Raw genomic sequence first — 20,263 nt, forward strand, 5'->3', positions numbered from 1 at the left:
ATATATATATATATATATATATATATATATATATATATACACACACACACACACACACACACACACACACACACACATATACATGTATATAAATATACATTTGCAGATATTGCCGTTGGTTGTTTATGTCATAATTGTAATTGTGCTTTGGCAACACTTGTCACATGTTATGACAATAAAGCCTTTTGAATTGAATTATACAAACTCATTGCTTATACTGTATATATCTGCTATTTTGAGAACCAATGACCAAAAAAAAAAAAAAGCTGACACTGGGAAATTCAATTTCATAATCTTGTTGTGGAAAGGAAATTGTCTTTAATTGAATGGGGGAAGTGCACAATACAGTACATTCATACAAAATGACGACTCGATAATAACACTGATGTAAACTTTTAAGTTTCAAAATATTGTCAACAAATAGGCGACATTTTGATGACATGTACAGTATACAGTAACAGTTTCAAATGTTTAAAAAATTTGAATAAATACATCATTCTTATAATCAGGAAGTCCAATATCATGTTTACAAAATGTAATTGTAATATTAGGCATCGGTTTCTAGATACTATAAAATGCAACAATAATAGATATAAATAAATAACAGTGATTTTGCATTGCACCATAAACATTTAAATATAAGAAAAGCCTGAGTTTAGAATAAAACATGTTTTGTGGGTTTTGAACAGTGGCACCAATCATCATGCTTTTCCTTAGCTCCAATCGGAAACCACTCCCTCCGCTATATAACTCCCAGATGAGATTCCACTCAGTAAGACGCCCAGATCAGGAATCACCAGAGAATATTGGCCGCTATGCATGATTTTACCATTATCTTTTACACATTGTATCCTAAAAGTAAAGGTCGGCCCGACGGCCCCCCTGCTCTCAGATATTTTACATTTTAGCGCACAGGAAAATCTAACCAACGGGTTGAAACAAGCGTTTAAAACGCTGTTTTATGCTGCATTCACACTGAGAGAAGCCAAGCTAATGGTTTGCTTGGTAATTCAATGTATTCTCTATGCAAACCAGCTTTAAAAAATTCCAAGCTTTTTTTCCAGCTTGGAAATTTTAAAAGCTGGTTTGAATAGAGAATACATTGAATTACCAAGCAAACCATTAGCTTGGCTTGTCTGTATGTGAATGAGGCATAAGTCAGCCTGTGCCATGTTTTCCCAATGCAATTTTACGGAAGCAGTAATACGCATTGACTGGCCACAAGCTGACTAAATAAGCGATTTAAAACATGCATAGCGGCCATTCCGGGCGATATTCACCGGTGAGTCCTGATTTGGGGCAACCCACTGAGTAGAACCTCATCTCGGAGCTATATAGTGGAGGGAGACGTTCCGAACGAGGCTAGCTTTTCCTAAACAGGAATAGTTTTCAACAGCTGCCATCCTTTGTTGAGATAAAAAAAAAAAAATACAAACATACATTTTTTACGCACCTTTCAAAAACTATGTCATTACTATAAGCACCATAACATAACTTTTTTACGCATCATAAGCACATTTGTGGCGTAAAAAGGGTTAAGGTTTAATACTACTTAACTCCGTTAATACTACTCCGTTGTGCGCCAGCGTCACGCATTGAAAAATAGCCGATCTACAAGCTCACAACGCGTTGAATGGCTATTATAAATCTGAGTTATGACCTGAGTATGACCTGAGTAGGTAAAATGTTTAACATCCTTATAAGATAAGACTAAGATACTTTTGAGTCCCCTTGTCCTGTTGGTCAATCTGGGAATCCGCCCACAATCTATAGGAAATTACATACTACTGTACATAATGTCAGACTTTAGGAAACAACACTTTACATGTATCCTATTCTGAGAATTAGAATAAAATAAAAAGTGGCAGATCGTAGCTAGTTTTGAATTTGAATCCTGAAAAGTAACAGTTTTGGAAAACTAAAACAGTGTGACAGACAGTCAGTCCTAAAAAGATCAGATTTGAGAAACAAATTGTCTTTGGCCTACAGTCTCAAACAGAGCCAATGACACAACTATACTCAAAGTGACCCTGTTGCTCAGTCTGCTCAGTCAGTAATCTTTCTCATCCTTTTCTTTTTTCTTTTTTGTTTTTTACCTCCCTGAAGCCTAAATGACGCTCTGCTACACGACAGTGTCTGTCGCGCGGTGAGAGACCTACAAGACAGGACGTCAAGGTACGGAGTTAGGGAGGGGCTTTGGGCCTTCTCTGAGCTGACAGGTGAAGGCAAAGATTGTTCATTTATGAAGATACACCATCCCAGTTGGAGCCACTAGAGGCTACATGGTACACAAACACTACAAATGGTCTCCTAAGTGGGCGCCGGCATCTGATGGCAAATCTCGCGAACATACAATGTTTACTGGTGCTGGATCCCGCGAGAGTAAGTTGCTGGGAGAGAGAAAGGTCAATAATAAAGTAGATTTTCTATTGTGCGGCTTGTGACAATCGGGTCCAATATTTAGTTCAGCGACCATGGAGCTAAAGAATGGTTCAGAAGCTGTGTTCGCGTTCACTCTCCCATTGGAAACAATAGACTCCAACCTGCTTTCTACCTCCTAAAAATCTGTCCGCCAACTTCACACAGATACGGGAAGTAAACCGGACATGGCGTGTCTTGCTATTTCCGTCTTGGGCGACGGTCTGCCACTGTGCCAAGGTGTTCCACCACAGCAGGTAGATCTGCCGCGCCAAGGTGGTCCACAGCTGGTAAGGTTAGGTTGCACCACACAGGTGGTCCACGGCGGGTAAGGTTAGGTTGCACCACACAGGTGATCACCTGGCCTTCTAGTCCTCTCTGCTGCCCAGGAGACATCCAGCAGATGTTCTCATTGGCTGTCGTGTGTCATGTGACACTGCTGTCTGTGTGAGGTCAGAAGGGTCAGTGTTCCACAAACTGCAGGTTGATGACGCTCTCCGGAACGAGGAGGGTCCGTGTCATGGGCTTCACGGCCTCCCCTCCTTCAGGGTCCGGCTTCACCTCGAACTCTGTCACGATCTGAAGAGACAAGAAAAATCACAACTCAGTTTTACTGCAATTTGTAACTAGACTTAGACAAGTCGTCTAGCTCGCCAAATAAGACATTTGCCCCCTATGTGTTTCTGTAAATATACTTTGACTGCTCCTAGCAGTAGTAGTAGTACTTATTATTAATCCACTCACCCTGGCGAGGGCGAGGTAGAGCTCCAGCTCGGCGATGCGTCGTCCAATGCAGCTGCGCTTCCCCACGCCAAACGGCACGGAGGCGTAGGGATGATGACCCTGATGACCCTGCTCTCTGTTTAGCCAGCGCTGCGGCTGGAAGGAGTCTGGGTCCGGAAACACCGAGGCATCGCGGGAGGTGGCGAAGTGGCACAATGTGATCAGAGTCTGCATGAAAGTAAAAGGTGTTGCACTGTTAGTAACATGGCCATGGCAAAGACTTGGTCTTGTCCGTGGCAAGTTTAAAGGACAACTCCTCCCTAAAACACTTCTAGGCTCATTTTCCTACTTATATTGATCCCAAGAAATGCCCGTTGTCCAGTTTCCCCAGCAGAACCCTGCAGCTCTCATAGCATAGAGTGGAGCCTATAAGCCTATCGCTTTTACACTATTTGTTGTGTTCAAAAGTGATTTTCTTTTTCATGAATGTCTTACTAGTTGTCATTACAAACACATCCATGCCTTGGTTGTCCCACACAAGCCACCACAATCTCATAAATCATGTTTTGGGGGGAGCATTCGGCACAGGTGCCAATCAAAGTGACTGTACTGGCCTATCACAGGGCATCTTTTCCGGGACTTGGCATAAGAGAATAACATCTGTTTAGCAGAGTGTGAGGGCTTGTGTGGGACAACGATGACATGGATGTGTTTGTAATGACAACTAGTACCACAATCATGAAAGATAAAAAACACTTTTGACCACAACAAATAGTGTAAAAGCAATAGGCTTATAGGCTCCACTCTATGCTATGAGAGCTGCTGGGTTTTGCTGGGGAAACTGGACAACAGGGGCATTTCTGCGTAATAGACCACATGGACAGTCTTTTGGGATCAATATAAGTAGGAAAATGTGTTTTAGGGAGGAGTTGTCCTTTAAGATAATTCTTTTTTACGCACCATTATAGCGTTCTTATTTTGATCATAAGACCCTATTACTGAATGTCAGTCTCCAGGTTTTCTTCTGAATATGTGTGACACTGATTAATGACACCATGGTACATTAGGAGTCCCAACTACGGTAGTAGTAGTGGATTTCAAATGTTTTATTTTTAAGGACCCATTAACAAAGGACCCAGTGTGTACAAATGGAACCAAATGGACCTGTAAGAAAACTATAGATGTTAGCTGATCTACAAGCTCACATGAGCTTGGTTCTGAGAACCTTATCTGAGTCTTATCTGAAACTAATCCAGAACCTGTGAGAGATACATTTCACAGCATTGGCATGGTTCACTTCAACCCTGTTAGTCTAAAAGAGCTCAATACGTATTATCCCATTATTTTATATTTTAGCTATTTTTGAAATATTGTGACATTTTTTTTTTTGCAAATCTTTGAATACACCTTTTTTAAGATTTGTAACTCAAATATTTGCATCTGGGGGGGTCCCTGGAACAACATATTTTGAGATGGGGGTCTGCGACCAAATACGTGTAATTTTGGGGGTCCTTGACATGAAAAAGTTTGAGAACCACTGGTTTAGAAGAAGGATTTACAGTAGAACACATTTAGAGACAGAATCGGGGTCAAAATATTCAAAGACTTGCACAAATGTTCACGATATTTTCACAAGCTTGTATATCTGCTCTTTTTTAGTAGTTAAAGCATAACATAATGGTAGAAGTACCAAGTCTTGACCAAGTCTTAATGGGTTGAGCAATCTGCTTTTCAAAAGGCAATGGGATGTCCACCCACACACCCACCAACATAAAAACATAGTCTGTTTTCTTCCCAGGGAGCAAAATGCAAAACATTATATATTAAAAGCTGCCATCCAGAACGTATGTATGAGTGAGCATTTTAATACAATATAAATACCACACATACTCCTCCAATGAGACATTAGGACATCTACAGGTTAACAAGTATAGTACTGCCTTAACCTCATAGGCACAAAAAGCCAAGCAGGGAATTTCCTCTTGGACGGAACAGTAGATATCGTACAAGCTTGTAGATCTGCTATTTTTGATGCTTTCATGTGACGCTGTAGGGCAGGGTTCCCCAATTAGTTTTCCCCAAGGGACGAATCATGTCTAGGGTACCAAGCCGAGGGCCACAGCATTGCAGGGGGTGACGGTGGCGCTCCCGCTACTCCAGCGACAGTTTAGATATCGTCGTTGTTGGGTGAAAATCTTGTATGTCCAAAACCGTTCGTTTTGCATTTATCATTTAAAAAATTATGAAACTAGTGAAAACAGCCGATCTACAAGCACACAACGCCTTGCACCGCGAGGCGTTGTGTGCTTGTTAGTGGGGTGCCTGGACACTCAGTCATTTCAAATTTGTGTTAAAGTTTATTTTTCACTTCCAATTTGTAGATTATGGTCTATAGAACAATTTTGGTTCGAGTGTCAAGACACCAGATTGAAGAAAAATATATCTTTTACCCTATTAACAAAAATAACCAAAATCGTAATTAAGATTTTTTTTACATGTCTTAATTTTCCCACAATTGCTTGTGCAATATATTTTTCTATTGCTATATCAAGTCAATACTGTGTGAGGAATCAACTGGAGTCAACTATTTGTTTTGAATATTCTGATATTTCACACAAATTAGACAATAACATGGTTATTACACTCAACATCAACAATACAGTTACATTTGTTTTAACTGTACCGCAATATAGTACCATTGGCTTTAACAACTACTAGAACAATATTTTAACAAAGAATAAACATTCTAATCTAATATACAGTCTGCTCTGGTCTAGCAAGTTCTCACAAGTACATTTGCACAGACGTGTGCATTTCAACATTTCTGCAACTGCACCGAGTGCAGGTTGGCATACAAGCACGTTTACAAGTGCACTTCACACTTTAATATATCCTTGGCAAGGGGCAGAGTGGTCCAAATGGGACCACTAATCCCATAATCAGTGGGACTGTGGACGGTCATCATGGACCTGAATGAACATATTCATGCAGATACATAGTTACGTGCTGTCGCCAAGGCGCTTGCTTGGAAGACGCTTCTGTTCAGATGTTGATCCAAAGCATCAGTTGGGGGGGAATCCTTTCCACGTTCCTAGTTTTATGTGAGAATTGTGTCATTCGAACATGATCAACATCATTGCCCACTTTTTTCAGCCTTGGAGATGCTTGTGTTGGAGTGTCAGCGAGGGTTACAAATTCTTCCATCAGGGATGGCACTTTGCGCATCACCTTGTAGCAGGATCGCTTACCCTGCCATGGATTTGAATGACAATGTGCTGTCTGAGCCAGTGAATGCATGGATAGAGCCATGGCTGCATGGATAGGCGATGGTATTCAAGGAGATCATTCTAGTAATCTTTCCAGCTTTTTTTGAAGGAGATCCAGATTTCCGCAGCCACATTCAGAGCCTGGATGTGATTTCTGTTGAGGAGGTTTCTGTTCAGAAGGAGTTAGTTGTGCCAATTGTTTATGACTTTTGTTATTGATGGTGGAGTACTGAAATTGGCAAAGGTTTCTGGGAAACATTGACAACAAGAAGGAGCTGTTAAGTAAGAAGGAACTGTACTCATTCCTTTCAAGTAAGTTGTTAACATATTCACAGTTTCCAGATGACAAGGATGTCTACATTACTGCAGGTGATCAAGTCCACCATGTTGGAAACAGTGGATCAATGCAACCATGAGGAAGCTGACACTTGTGTCCTAGTAGGCCTACATCTTCTCTATGCCCTCCAAACATCATCACTTGGGATGGTGCATACTGGTGACACAGATGTTGTTGTAGTGCTTCTGTGTAATTTTCATCACATCCAGGCTCTGAATGCGGCCATCTCTCTCTAGGTCGTCCTCAGATGAGCCTTCCATCGTCGCTTCCAGTCATCCCGGTTTTCCATACATCCGGCCAGCTCGCTGGTGCTTTGCGCTCCTGCGTCTTTCTTGAGTACATCCACATACCGGTATGTAAGTGTGGGACGTCCTCGTGACCGGTGCCCATGTGTTGGTTCCCACAGCACCAGTTTGCTGGCTGGCAGCTCCTGGTGTCTTTGTCAGTGTCCTGCAAGTCTCATTCTCCTGGCTGCTATTTTATCGCTCACCCTTAATATTCCAGCATACAGATTCTTGTTGCTGACATGTGAACTCTTGCTGATGTTGAGCACTACACGTAACATTCTGGTGTAGCACCCGTCTAGAGACTTCTGCAGAGCAAGGTCCAGCATTCACTGCCATATAGGAGAACAGACTCTACCATCGCATAGAAGAAGCTGAGTTTGGTTTGTCGGGGGAGGTTGGAGTTCCATACACTAGCCATGCCATTAAGGGCCCTCCGTGCAAGTGATTTCCTCACTTGAAGATCTTGTTCTGTTGAGTTGACCCATGAGCCCAGGTACTTGAAGTCCTTGACTCCCTTCAGAGCAGTGCCTCCTGTTGAATGACACAATTCTCACAGAAAACTAGGGATGTGGAAAAAACTCCACCCCCAACTGATGCTTTGGATCAACATCTGAACAGTCTTCCAAGCAAGTGCCTGGGCAACAGCACATACCGTATGTATGTATCTGCATATGTGTAGTACTCTGTCAATCAAAACCTCCACCGGCTGTCAGTCTGTCTGTCAGTCACACGTCACACTTTTGCCCTACTCATATCTCCGCCACCGTTGCCCCGATCCATGCCAAACATTGCACACACACTCCTTGGTTGCAAAACCACAACCTCCACCCATTTCTCACACATGGCCCTCTTCTAGCGCCACCATGAGGCAGATTCTTGCAAAACACATTTTTGGACACTGCTCCAACAGATTCTTCCCTAAAATCACACAAAGCGGTACACAGTGTCTCTATAGTCATGTCATCAACATGGATCAGTCCCATTTCCCATATTCCCTCCTGATTGGCTACCTTTGCCTTCTAAAGTTTGTGTATGACGGTTGCTTATCTCCCGATTAGGGAGTCTTACTGGTTCATTCAGGTCCATGATGACCGTCCACAGTCCCACTGATTATGGGATTATTTTGGACCATTTGGACCACTCTGCCCCTTACCAAGGATATATTAAAGTAAGTGCACTTGTAAAAGTGCTTGTATGCCAACCTGCACTTGGTGCAGTTACATGAAGGAAAAGTTGAAATGCACACATCTGTGCAAATGTAGGCCTACTTGTGAGAACTAGCTAGACCAGAGCAGACTGTATATAGGTGTTAGATTTATTTTGTCTTTGTTAAAATATTGTTCTAGTAGTTGTTAAAGCCAATGGCACTATATTGTGGTATAGGAAAAAAATGTAACTCCAATTGATTCCCCACACAGTATTGACTAGATATAGCAATAACAAATATATATATTACACAGCAGTTGTGGGAAAACTAAGACACAATTCCGATTTTGGTCATTTTAGAAATAGGGCAAAAACTATATTTTTCTTCAATCTACTGTCTTGACACTCGAACCAAAATTGTTCTATAGACCATCATCTACAAATTGGAAGTGAAAAATAAACTTTAACACAAATTTGAAATGAAAACAAAAAATTACATGTACAAGGAACTCCACTATGTGTGCTTGTGTGCCCGCGGGCCGCAAATGGCCCGCGGGCCGCCTATTGGGGAACCCTACTGTAGGGTATTCGTTCGTTTACAAAAAAGAAAAAAGAAAATGAAATCTTAGGTGTGGGCAATACAAGGAGAGCTATAAAAATCTAATTCCTACTCACATTTTTTGGAATAATATAACCGCCAACTTGGATGTCTCTTTCTGTGATGACCCTGGCGTTGGCTGGGATAACAGGATACAACCTGGAAAGCAAAAAAAAATTCAGTGTGCTTGTTGTGCAATAAAAGACTCATTATAAAGAACCTTTATAATGCATTTACGCTGAGTTCACACCAACAGCGAGTTGGAATGCGACGCACTGTGAGCTTGTGGTACTGCTATTTTAGTACTTTTACTTTTTGTACTTTAAGTATATTTTGATGCCAATACTTTTGTACGTTTACAGAAATAACACTTTACTTATTGTTTTTCTTAAGCAAAAAAGATTGCACACTTTTTCCACTACCGACTACCACTAAAATCCTTATCACTGTTGGCATGCACGTGCACACATAGACATCAAAGGGGGCTTGAGCCCCTGCCTTTTTATACGTCTGTAAAAGCTACCCTCTCCAGACCATGAATGCAGTTTTCACTATATGGTGAAAGAAATGCAAATGCCGCCTTTCCATGCCATGCCTTGTCCAAACTCTCCTGAACTTGAATGCAGCATCTTATGTTGAAAGAATTGCCCTCTCTGAGTAGAAATCCATGCCGCTACGCCACATCTCAGGTATTGACTTGATCATGCTTAGTTCAATGTGGTATCAAGCAACGAAAATAGCAGACCTTCAAGCTCACAACGCGTCGTGATATTTTCACCAAAAGGCCCTATTAGAAATGTCAGCCCCTGCCTCTCTAACGTTACTCTGCACGTTGGGGAGTAAACGCCCCTCATAAAAATAAAACACATCATGAATCCATGGAGTTGTCATTGACATACCTGAGCACTTCCTTGACCGTGGCTTTCATGAGAGGCATGCGGGCCACGTCGGCTGCATCGGCCACGCTGCGACCGTCCAGAACGGTCAGAACCTCCTTACGAAGAGACGCCTGGATGTCAGGGTGTCTGGAGAGCTCATACAGCGACCAGGAGAGAGTACTGGAGATCTGAACACACGCACACACACAGCAACAGGTTAAAGGTATATTCAGTGATTGTATTTCATTAAAATACATTTTTAATTGGTACATTTTCCATTCATTCTCCTCACTAGAATGTGTGCTGACCATATAAGGACTTCCACAATGGCCCGTGTTGCAAGCATAGCTAGATTCGGTTTTCAGAGGTGGCCAGCCAGTCCTCCACCAATCAGGATAGAGTATGGCTGTAGTTATGTTATATTTTTTAGTTATGATGGTCAAAATAAAAGTTTTGAGAACCACAGTCGCTCTGAATTAAGAACGTCTGCTAAATGCCTAGATTGTAAACTACCGAACTCATAAAATGCCACAGTCTCGTAGTAAATCAGTATCATACATATCCTGAACCTGGAGGCGTAAGCCTACCGATATTCAGTGATTGGGTCTAATGATCGAAACGAGAACATTATAATGGTGTAAAAAATCTATAAAAAACTAAACATTTCCACGCTGTAAGGCCAGTAAGGAACAAGATGACCCCTGGCCACTTTCATTATCACTGAATACACCTTTAAAACAGTGGTCTTCAACAGGGGGTCTGGGACCCCTAGGCCTAGGGGGTCCTCAGAGTTAGAACAGGGGGTCCTCCAAATCTTTGTGTGATAGAAACTTTTTTTTTATCGTTTTATATATCAACCACTTTAACCCTAGCTTCCATATTCCGAGAACTTTAGCTAAAAACAGCCGATCTACAAGCTGCAAGGCGTTGTGAGCTTGTAGATCGGCTATTTTCGGCAAAGAGCTTAGGTGTCTGGGGGAAAAAGGAGCAGACCAATTACAGAGTGAAAGGTCAAGTTAATTAAGTATTGACAGTTCAAGTGGTTAGATATCTGAAATGAACATGAATTCAAAATATACTGAAGATAGTGTTGTCAAACAATTAAACTACGGTATATGGGATCTATGAAAAGGTTGTGTGGGTGGGGGTCCCTGCTTCATCAACTAAGGGGTCCTTGGCCTAAAAAAGGTTGAAGGCCCCTGGGTTAAAATTTTGAACAAACATGGGAATGTTCTCAGTCTATTACTCTCTGCCTCCCAAAATGTGGAATGCCCTGACACCATTCATTAAAAGCTGTGTAACACTGGTCTCTTTCAAAGTTGGCCTGAAAAAACATCTATCAGGAGACCGGAGGTACTGTAAATGGGAGGTGTCATTCACTGCCAACGGTTTTTCCCTTTTCTCCTTTGTACATATCGTGTTTTGTATTTGCTGATGACATGTATTACTGTGTAATAGGGCATTCACCAAATATTCGAATATTCGAATATCAAAGTCACTATTCGACGTTGTTCACTGAAATCAAATATTCGTGTTTTTTTTTTTCTTTAAAAATATATATATATTTCTTCATGGTTTATAAAGCTTGGCTAGATAGGAAGTCATAAGAACCCTGACAAGCACTTGGAATTGTAGGTATTACATTTAATGTGACTCGGTTCCGCAGATAAATATTGTGAAAATAGCTGATCTACATGCTCACAACTGTGAGCATGTGAGCATGTAGATCAGCTATTTTTACAATGTTCGCCTCTTGCTTACTTAATATTTGACAGTTTGGCCAGTCCTGTCGAATATCCGACTATTCGAATATTCGTGAATGCCCTACAGTGTAAATGTGTTATGCTATGAATAGAATACACAGGACCACAATGGTGTCTTTTTTGTGTTTAGCCTGAACGTCTGACTGTACCACATCGTGTTGTTTACATTTCTGCGTAAAGTATTCAATCCCTCGATCACTCGATCAATCAATCAATCAATCAATCAATCAATCAATCAATCAATCAATCAATCAATCAATCAATCAATCCACCAATCACAGTGAAGCTGAGCTGAATGCCAGGTGTCTTACGGTGTCCACGCCGGCCAGCAGCAGCTCCGTCACGTTGCTGTAGACGGTCTTCATGGGCAGTCCCGTCTGGGACAGGAAGTAGGTGAGGTAGCGTCCCTCCACCTTCTCCCCGCGCTCCATCCTCTCTGCCTCCTCCTTCAGACGCCGGTCTATGTGACCTTTACCTACACCAGGGTAGGGATGGGACGATACGCGATATTATCGTTTATCGTGATAAAAAAAGCACTCGCGATAATCGTATCGTGGAGATTCCATTTATCGTGAAATCGTCCGATCCGTCATGCACTGGGATCAATTCACCTTTTATTTGCAGAGCTGCATATCCGGTGCCATTTAAGCCCTCTATAATTGGTAAAACGTACTTGATAGTCTTTTTTTCACTCTCTACCAAATCTCTTTGCCAAAAAATAGCCGATCTACAAGCTCACAACGCTGAGCTTGTAGATCTGCTATTTTTTGGGAAATGTTCCGCCCTAGGATAATGGAAATAATCATGTTGAACTGGGGAGTGGGGTCCCCCTAAGCTGACAAGAATTTTGACTTGGTTCGACAAAAAATAGCCAAATAACAAGAAGCTCCAACTTGTAGATCGGCTATCTTCCCAATGTTAGCCTCTTTCTTTAGAAATGTGCAGATACCCTGTATGTACTTATACTGTATGTTGGTTGGTTAGCTGTTGAGTGAGAAAACAATTAAGCCATTAAGCTAATCATCACCAAAATAATTTGGGGACCCCCAAAGGGTCCTCTTAAATGAAGTAGAAAAAGCTCTAAGATTGGGAACGCACTTCCATGTGATCATCAGGTAGTGTATGAGTTAATAGGTAGCAAAGTCCGCTCACCGAACTCAAACATGTGGTCCCAGCACCGGCAGAAGGTGTTCCAGGGCCTGGGGAAGAGCTGGTGCAGCCAGCGGGGCATGGCCATGGTCAGGAGGGTCATCACAAACATGGTGTTGATGGACTGGATGAAGAGCTCCGTCTCTGGAGGGACCACCGGGTCCAGGCAGCCCACCCTGGACTCAAACAGCACAGAGGAGATCCCTGTAAAACAAGCACAGGACAAGGAGAGAACATTACGGGGCGGCAGTGGCTCAGGAGGTAAAGCGGCCGCATGGCAACCAGAAGGTTCCCAGTTTGATCCCGGGCTCCCCCAGAGTTGGTGTCGAAGTGTCCTTAACTGCTCCCGATGAGCAGGTTGGTTCCTTGCATGGTTTCCTCCGCCATCAGTCCATGCACAATCTATTTAAAGTTCCTTGGATAAAAGGTGCTATATAAATGCACCATTTATCATTTATCCACTGAACTTGGACATGAACAATTTAGGCATTTAGCAGACACTCTTAATCCAGAGCAAGGACAGACATTGATGTAAGACATCAATACATCAACATTATACATAAAATGCTTAGAAATAGAAATACATAAATAAAAACGTAAGTAAGCTGTCCAGATCACACATGTCACACTGGTCTTCTTATTTTTTCACTCTCAACAAGTGCCTGCAGTGTTGTGCATTTGAAACTACATTGCAGTGAGTGCACATCATGAGGTGATCACTGCTTGCCTCCTGTGAATTGTTTTATTTGTATTTTTGTTTATTTCCTGTTTATTTCGTTGCTGAGTGAGGTCAGCAGATAAAGTGAAGTGAGTGAGATGAAAAAAACCTGGGTGAAATGTGCCAATCTCAACAGGAAACATTGGTATGGTCACATAACAGACAGACAGTAAACAGTAGGTAAATCTATCTCACCCTCCAGGCCAAAGAGGTAGAACTCGCTGGCGACGTCTCTGATGAGGCCGTGGCGCTGGCGACGGAGACGCAGCTTGGCGATGAGGTCGCTGACCACACCGTTCAGGGTCCGGTCGTACGCTTCCACCGCCTTGGGGCGCAACATGTGCTTCGCCAGGAGGCTGCGAACGGTCTGCCACTCCTCCCCTTCACTGAGCAGCAGGGGCGTCACAAGGGGGGGAAAAGTGGGACTGAGTTACTAGGGCCCAAGGTGGAGGGACCTTAGTTATTTTATACTTAAGCTATTGAAAAATTTGTAACTCAAATTTTGCTTCTGGAACGAAATATTTTGAGATGGGGGTCCGTGGCCAAATACATATCATTTTGGGGGTCCTTCACATGAAAAGGTTTGAGCACCACTGACATAGAAACATAGTTTAAAAAAAAAAACCTTAGAAGCATTTGAAATGTTTAAAGACAAATGTTTGCTATTTTTCAATAGTTAAAGCACAAAACAATGCGTAATAATGCGTTCGAGGTGTAAATGGGTTAAACTCACGAGGTCAGGAGTCCGTAGTGATGTCCTCTGTCTCTGCGGTAGTCCTTCCATGAGGACAGGTCGGACCTCATGGGGTGTTGTCCCTCCTGTCTCAACACCTGCTCTATGAGCGCCGGCTCGGCCACGTGGACCGTGAGGATGGGTCCGAAACTGGCCTTCCACATGGGCCCGTACCGCTTCAGGCCTTCTAGCTGAGAACACACAGGGGGAAGGGCAGGGGTCGTCAATATGTCCGCACACGGACACGTGTGTCCGTGGCAGGGACATGCTGGGCCCCTGATTCAGCCCGGGAAAAAGAGTTGGAGAGGCCCTCATTTCTTTTTTTTTTGTTATATTTCGTCGTTGTCGGGTGGAAACCTTGTATGTCCAAAACCGTTTGTTTTGTATTTATCATTTTAAAAATGATTTAAACTAGTGAAAACAGCCGATCTACAAGCACACAACGCCTCGCGGTGCGAGGCGTTGTGTGCTTGTAGATCTGCTGTTTTCACTACTTTTGTGCAACGGCCTTGTATGATGAAGCAGGGCTTTGCTTTGCGAAAAAATGTATACATTTGAAACTTGGAGATACAAGGTTTCTGCCCGACAGTGACGATTTACTTTGTTGGCCGCCCACGGCGCCCAGCCCCCAAAATGGAACGAAGGCTGACATTTTATTTAGATCTTTTTCCTAATGGCCGGCCTGGACCGGCCGGGAATGAACCGGACGTTCGGGAGTTGTCCCGCTTTTCCCAATGGCCAGCACGTCCCTGGTCTGTGGGTAAGACTTGTCTGTGTCCATGGCCAGGGGTGTCGCACCAAATTCTGGGCCCTGGGTACTTTAACTATTCAAAAATAGCAGATATACAAGCTCACAGCGCGGCACTCAATCGTGGCCTACATCTGGCCTACATATTGGCGCAAAGTGCTCAAAGTTTCGTGTAGGCCCAAAAGAAAACTGTCCACGCTCTGAAGTGTGGCCTGCATCTGGCCTACATCTTGGCACAAAGCGCTCAAAGTGTGTTGTACGCACAGGGTCACATTGGCCAAGCTCTGCAGGACGCTTAATGAAACAAACTCATAAATAGCACCACTCACTTCAGTTCACACTAGGTGTGACTTTTTGAATACACACATTATAATGTTCTTATTTACTGAATGTCAGTCTCCAGGTTTGCTTCAGAATATGTACCGTATGACACTGATTTTACTACGACACTATGGCATATTAGGACTCCACTAGTCTTTCAAGAACAGCCTAACTGAGCTCGAGTTACAATCAGGGGGAGAGTTCCGCTGATTTAAAATGAGCCCAATAGAGCATCGCAGTGAGGTGTCGGAAGCAAGCTGGCCATTCATATTTACCATAGGATTTTTCATTATCAGCCACAAAGTCGTAGCAATTCAATGTACACTTACCACTAGGCTGGTGGTTGTAAAATGGTTCCATATGCTCATGTAGAACCCCCGAGTATGTATGCAATCACTCTAGTTTTATTAAAAACACGTTTTAATCAAGATCGCACGGAGAAGAACTGCATTTCCCATGCTGCTAAACGTAAAAACGACGTCTGTGATTGGTCTAGCTTCTTCTTCTTTCACATATCTTGCGGTTACCGCGGAAGTAGCTTACTGCCCCCTGTCTGCCCGGCAGATTATTGCACATCAGCAGAACTGCGTGAGCGAATACTTTCTTTTACAAATATGATGCACTGTGTTAAAGATGACGATAAGAGAGTCCACAGAGATGACAATCACTACATTTCAGGCCATATGCTGGCCTGGACAACTAAACTGAGCGTGATTTAAGGGCTGTATTTCAGGAAACAACAACAACATTCGCAAGGCATTCTGGGAGTGTAGTTTCCGCGATTTTAAAAATAATGATGTACACAGTCTTGTACCCTGTCCTTTTTTTCAGCTTTCTAATTAATCTTTGCATTAAAAAAAATGTGAATATTGACATGATCCCTCTCCAGCCGAGGTGTTTTTGTCCAAGGCTTAAAAACGTTTAAATAAATACTTTATGAAATGTCTATGGAAGAAATGAATGCGGAAAACGCTTCCGACACCAGAGTGAGGACGGGGTGGGGCTTCAACTGCGATGCTCTATACGGAACTAAAACTTCCTATGATTGGCCGCTAGTTGCGCTGTTTTCCCCCTGGCCGGTTGCAAAAAGAATTGTTCTCCATTGGATCCCATTAATTTTCCCCTTTCGTGTTCTAACCTTAATTAACATTTTCATGAATACTTTATGGTTCCTATCGCTAGTTAAAAATTGCCTTTCAATCACGATGATATGCGTTTTGTGAAAATAAGGTCCCATTTATGTTCAAATTGATGATAAAGTTGCGGGGGGCGTGGCCAACTAAACTGATACCATCCGGCTGTGTTCTTCTTCGTGTGCTGTATTTCGGGAGGCTCCGACCACATTCTCCCATGTATCCCTGCGGTTGCACGTGACCGTTTTTCAATCTATGATGGCGACACCCATGCCAAGGACCCATATTGTGTCATTTGCGCTGCATAGAAACCAATGGCTTCGCTTTGTCCATATCTTTTATACAGTCTATGGTTACAACTGAGCTCCAGTCAAGTGAAAAGGATCGACCTTTTCTTTGACGATGGCTGGCCAGATTGGGACTCCACTAGTACTAGTGGTTCTCAAATGTTTTACTTGCAAGGACCCCCATACATCTTAGAGTTACAGACCTGTTATGGTCATTCAGTGTTAGCTCTTTATGTGTTTCTGGTAATATTATTGTCCACTCATTTTGTATGTTGAAAAACACTGCATGCATGATGGGGTGATGAGTTGACCTATAGCCTATTAAATTGAATGCTTTAACCAGTGAAAAATAGCAGATATACAAGCTCACAGCCCGGCACCGAGTGCCGCGCTGCGAGCTTGTAGATCTGCTATTTTTGAAAAGGTCGTGAAAATGTGTGCAAATCTTTGAATATATGTATTTTCAAAGCGTACTTTTGTAACTAAAATTTTGCTTCTGGGGGGTCCCTGGAACTAAATATTTTGAGATGGGGGTCCGTGGCCAAATACATATCATTTTGGGGGTCCTTCACATGAAAAGGTTTGAGAACCACTGACACAGTAGTCTCTCAAGAACAGACTAACTGAGCTCCAGCTAAATGAAAAGGACCTTTTCTTTGACGATGGCTGGCCAGATTGCTGACATAGAAACATAGGGTTTTTCAAATAAACCTTAGAAGGATTCAAAAGACACTTATAGAATCGGGTCAAAATTCTAATTTTCACGATTTTTCAAAAATAGCAGATCTACAAGCTCGCAGCGCGGCACCTGTGAGCTTGTATATCTGCTATTTGTCACTGCTTAAAGCATTCAATAATTCTAGGCCTGAATGGGTAAATGCAATGCTTGGTTATAAGCTGATCAGATTCGGCACAAACATGGGGATGAATTCATTCTACTGTTATGTCACCAACATGTGGAACGCCCTATGAACAGCCAGGGGTGTCGCACCAAATTCTGGGCCCTGGGTGCAAGAATGCACTGTGGGCCCCCCATGAATGTTCTTCGTAGGGGGAGTGGGTTTAACCCATTTAGACTGGGAACGCATTATTACCCATTATTTTGTGCTTTAACTATTGAAAAATAGCAAATATATAAGCTCGCACGCAGCACCGAGTGCCGCGTGCGAGCTTGTAGATGTGCTATTTTTGAAAAATCGTGAAAATTTGTGCAAGTCTTTGAATATTTTAAATCCTTCCAAGGTTTTTTGAAAAACCTATGTTTCTATGTCAGTGGTGCTCAAACTTTTTCACATGAAGGACCCCCAAAAATGATATGTATTTGGCCACGGACCCCCATCTCAATATATTTAGTTCCAGGGACCCCCCCAGAATCAATATTTGAGTTACAAATGTTCACTTAAAAAATACATATATTCAAAGATTTGCACACATTCCCACGACTTTTCAAAAATAGCAGATCTACAAGCTTGCAGCACGCCGCGCTGTGAGCTTGTATATCTGCTATTTTTCAACAGCTAAAGTATACAATAATTAAGGCCCCTCCACCTTGGGCCCTAGTAACTCAGTCCCACTTTTCTCAGTCCCCCCTTGTGACACCCCTGAATGTCTGCAATCTGCAACTGGACATAGACCTGGAAGTCTTCTAGCTGGACAAAATAAAGTATATACTTGGAAAAACTGTAAAATATACTGCTCCTAGTATTGATGATCTCTTGTATAGTATTGTACTGTATGCCTTTATATGTCTTGATGAATTGAATACACAGGACCACGATGGAAACAAGCCCTCCAGGGTTTTTTGTATCTTTTAGCATTAATATTACAATTTGCAAATTGATAATAAAGTATTCAATCAATTAGTCAATCAAAGCGTTCTTTTGTGGACAAATAAAGAAATTCACTTTTACATGCATCTACTAAAATAGCTAATATAGCCAATATGATTAAGTATAGCCTATAAATATAAATAGGTAATAATAATCGTCATACATTAACACTTATTTCTTTATAGAGAACTCTCCCTATATGATCCTGCATGCATTTTGCAGTGTGATTTAAAAGGAACCTCTTTAGATTGGGTTATATTATCCAGTCAAGACACCAGTAGCCTACAAAGGAGGACCCCAGTGTAAACAAGCCATATAGTGCTTTCTTTGGTTTAAAATCCTAATATGATATCCTATTTAGCAGACCTTGTATAATCTGAACTGTACTGTCCTGTGCTTTTCCTATAAGCAAACTGCTAATAAAGTATGCCTATTCAAACAATCAATTATTCAATCAAGCAAGCAAGCAGGGTTCCATGCATACTCCTCGCTCTGCAGTTATGCAAACATGCATAGGCCTACTAATATTACTGTACAATTATATTTTGTCATAATTACATTGATTTAACCACTTCCCTAGCATCCTTTATTGCGGGGAAGGCTTTCGCAGAAAATAGCAGATCTGCATTGTGAGCTTGTCGATCGGCTATTTTCAGCGAAAGGTTTCCAATTCCCCGCAATAACAGAAAACGAAAAATACACTAATATGGAGCCCTGGCCTGGGGCGACTCCACTCTCTCAAGGGTTTAAAGTCGTTAAACTGTCTGCGTGAACTTTTTATGTAATTACCTGCAACTCGTGGAGCCGCGACAGTCCCCGTTTGGCGAACAGATCCCAGGCGAAGCCGAGCACGGAAGGTCCTGGCATGTCGCCCAGGGTCTTGACAGAGGAGCTCCTGCTGGAGGTCTGGGTGGTGGAGGTGGAGGTCTGGGTTGGCTGGTGCTGTTGCTGCTGCTGCTGCTGCTGCTGCTGGTCGCTGCCTGCGCCCCTCACCAGGGCAGACGCGCTCTCAGCCCACCTCTCCATCCACTTGATGAGGGTGGGAGACCCGGACACTTTGAGGGCTTGCTGCAGCATCCTGCTGGTTGTCCTCCTAGCTGATATCATAGGGTTCTGTTGCAGCTGCTGCTGGATGGGTCTGGACTCTGGATGCTCATTATCTCAGCAGAGAGGATAGGGCGCTTGTATTTATAAGGAGCGGGTCAGAGCTAGTTAGACCTACCCACACCAGTCACTACACCACCATACATACACACACACACACACACACACACACACATACATACATACATACATACACCACCCAGCCATAAGCTGCTGCAGGGGACAAAGCTGTTTTTCTTTTTTTTCTCGTGTGTTACAGGCCCCGCCCACCTGAGCAGGGAATTTGGAGGGTGCGTCCAATCAGCGGGCTGGGGGAGAGCCCTACCCCGATTCACAGCACGTGGAGACGGAGGGTAAACAACACACAATGTATGTGCACCCCCACCATGTCTGTACTCTGTATGTATGTCTGCAGCTGATCTCTTTCTCTCTGCTCTCTGCTGTATAGGGACCTAAGGCGACCCCGCCCCCCCTCCTACACACACACACACACACGCACGCACGCACGCGCGCGCACGCACGCACACGCACACACACACACACACACACACACACACACACACACACACACACACACACACACACAGGGAAGGGAAGATAGGGAAACTACATTGCACGATTATTGTGTCAAAAATGATTGCGATTACATCTCGATAATCAAAATAATATGCGCTTAAAATGCCCTTTTTTAACCAATTGACCCCCCCCCCCCCTTATATTCTGGGGGGAACATTCACGGTGATGGTCATAAGGCCTTGAAAAGCAACATGTTGTGAGTAGATCTACTATTTTTGGAGAATTGATTTGTGTAGAGCGAAATAATAG

The 20,263-nt window shown here is 42.9% G+C and overlaps 1 protein-coding gene and 1 long non-coding RNA gene across 2 annotated transcripts; one reads left to right on the forward strand and one right to left on the reverse strand.

The window, feature by feature from the left end:
- The first annotated feature begins 301 nt into the window (after window positions 1-301).
- Window positions 302-2,405, forward strand: LOC308287745. The gene is made up of 2 exons (XR_013962156.1): window positions 302-956; window positions 1,152-2,405. It is a non-coding gene; the product is annotated as an uncharacterized lncRNA (long non-coding RNA).
- cyp27b1 (cytochrome P450, family 27, subfamily B, polypeptide 1) lies at window positions 902-19,645 on the reverse strand. Its single transcript, XM_080728994.1, has 9 exons — window positions 19,124-19,645; window positions 14,017-14,207; window positions 13,479-13,669; window positions 12,569-12,769; window positions 11,728-11,891; window positions 9,675-9,841; window positions 8,853-8,934; window positions 3,163-3,369; window positions 902-2,997 (listed from the first exon to the last, which is right to left on the reverse strand). Exons 1-9 carry the CDS (start codon window positions 19,439-19,441, stop codon window positions 2,881-2,883), a joined length of 1,638 nt encoding a protein of 545 aa, XP_080585120.1. The 5' UTR covers window positions 19,442-19,645; the 3' UTR covers window positions 902-2,880.
- Window positions 19,646-20,263: the final 618 nt, after the last annotated feature.

The sequence above is a fragment of the Nannobrachium achirus genome (genome assembly GCF_963921795.1).
Source record: "Nannobrachium achirus genome assembly, chromosome: 6".
NCBI classification, from domain to species: Eukaryota; Metazoa; Chordata; class Actinopteri; order Myctophiformes; family Myctophidae; genus Nannobrachium; species Nannobrachium achirus.

Bases quoted from the DNA above. Each gene is read 5' to 3' on its own strand.
- cyp27b1 (XM_080728994.1), bottom strand. From the start codon at position 19,441: ATGATATCAGCTAGGAGGACAACCAGCAGGATGCTGCAGCAAGCCCTC. The intron at 11,892-12,568 runs GTGAGCGGACTT...ACCCTGGTGTAG, and splicing joins GGACCACATGTTTGAGTTCG to GTAAAGGTCACATAGACCGG. The intron at 8,935-9,674 runs GTATGTCAATGA...TTTGCTTTCCAG, and splicing joins ACGGTCAAGGAAGTGCTCAG to GTTGTATCCTGTTATCCCAG.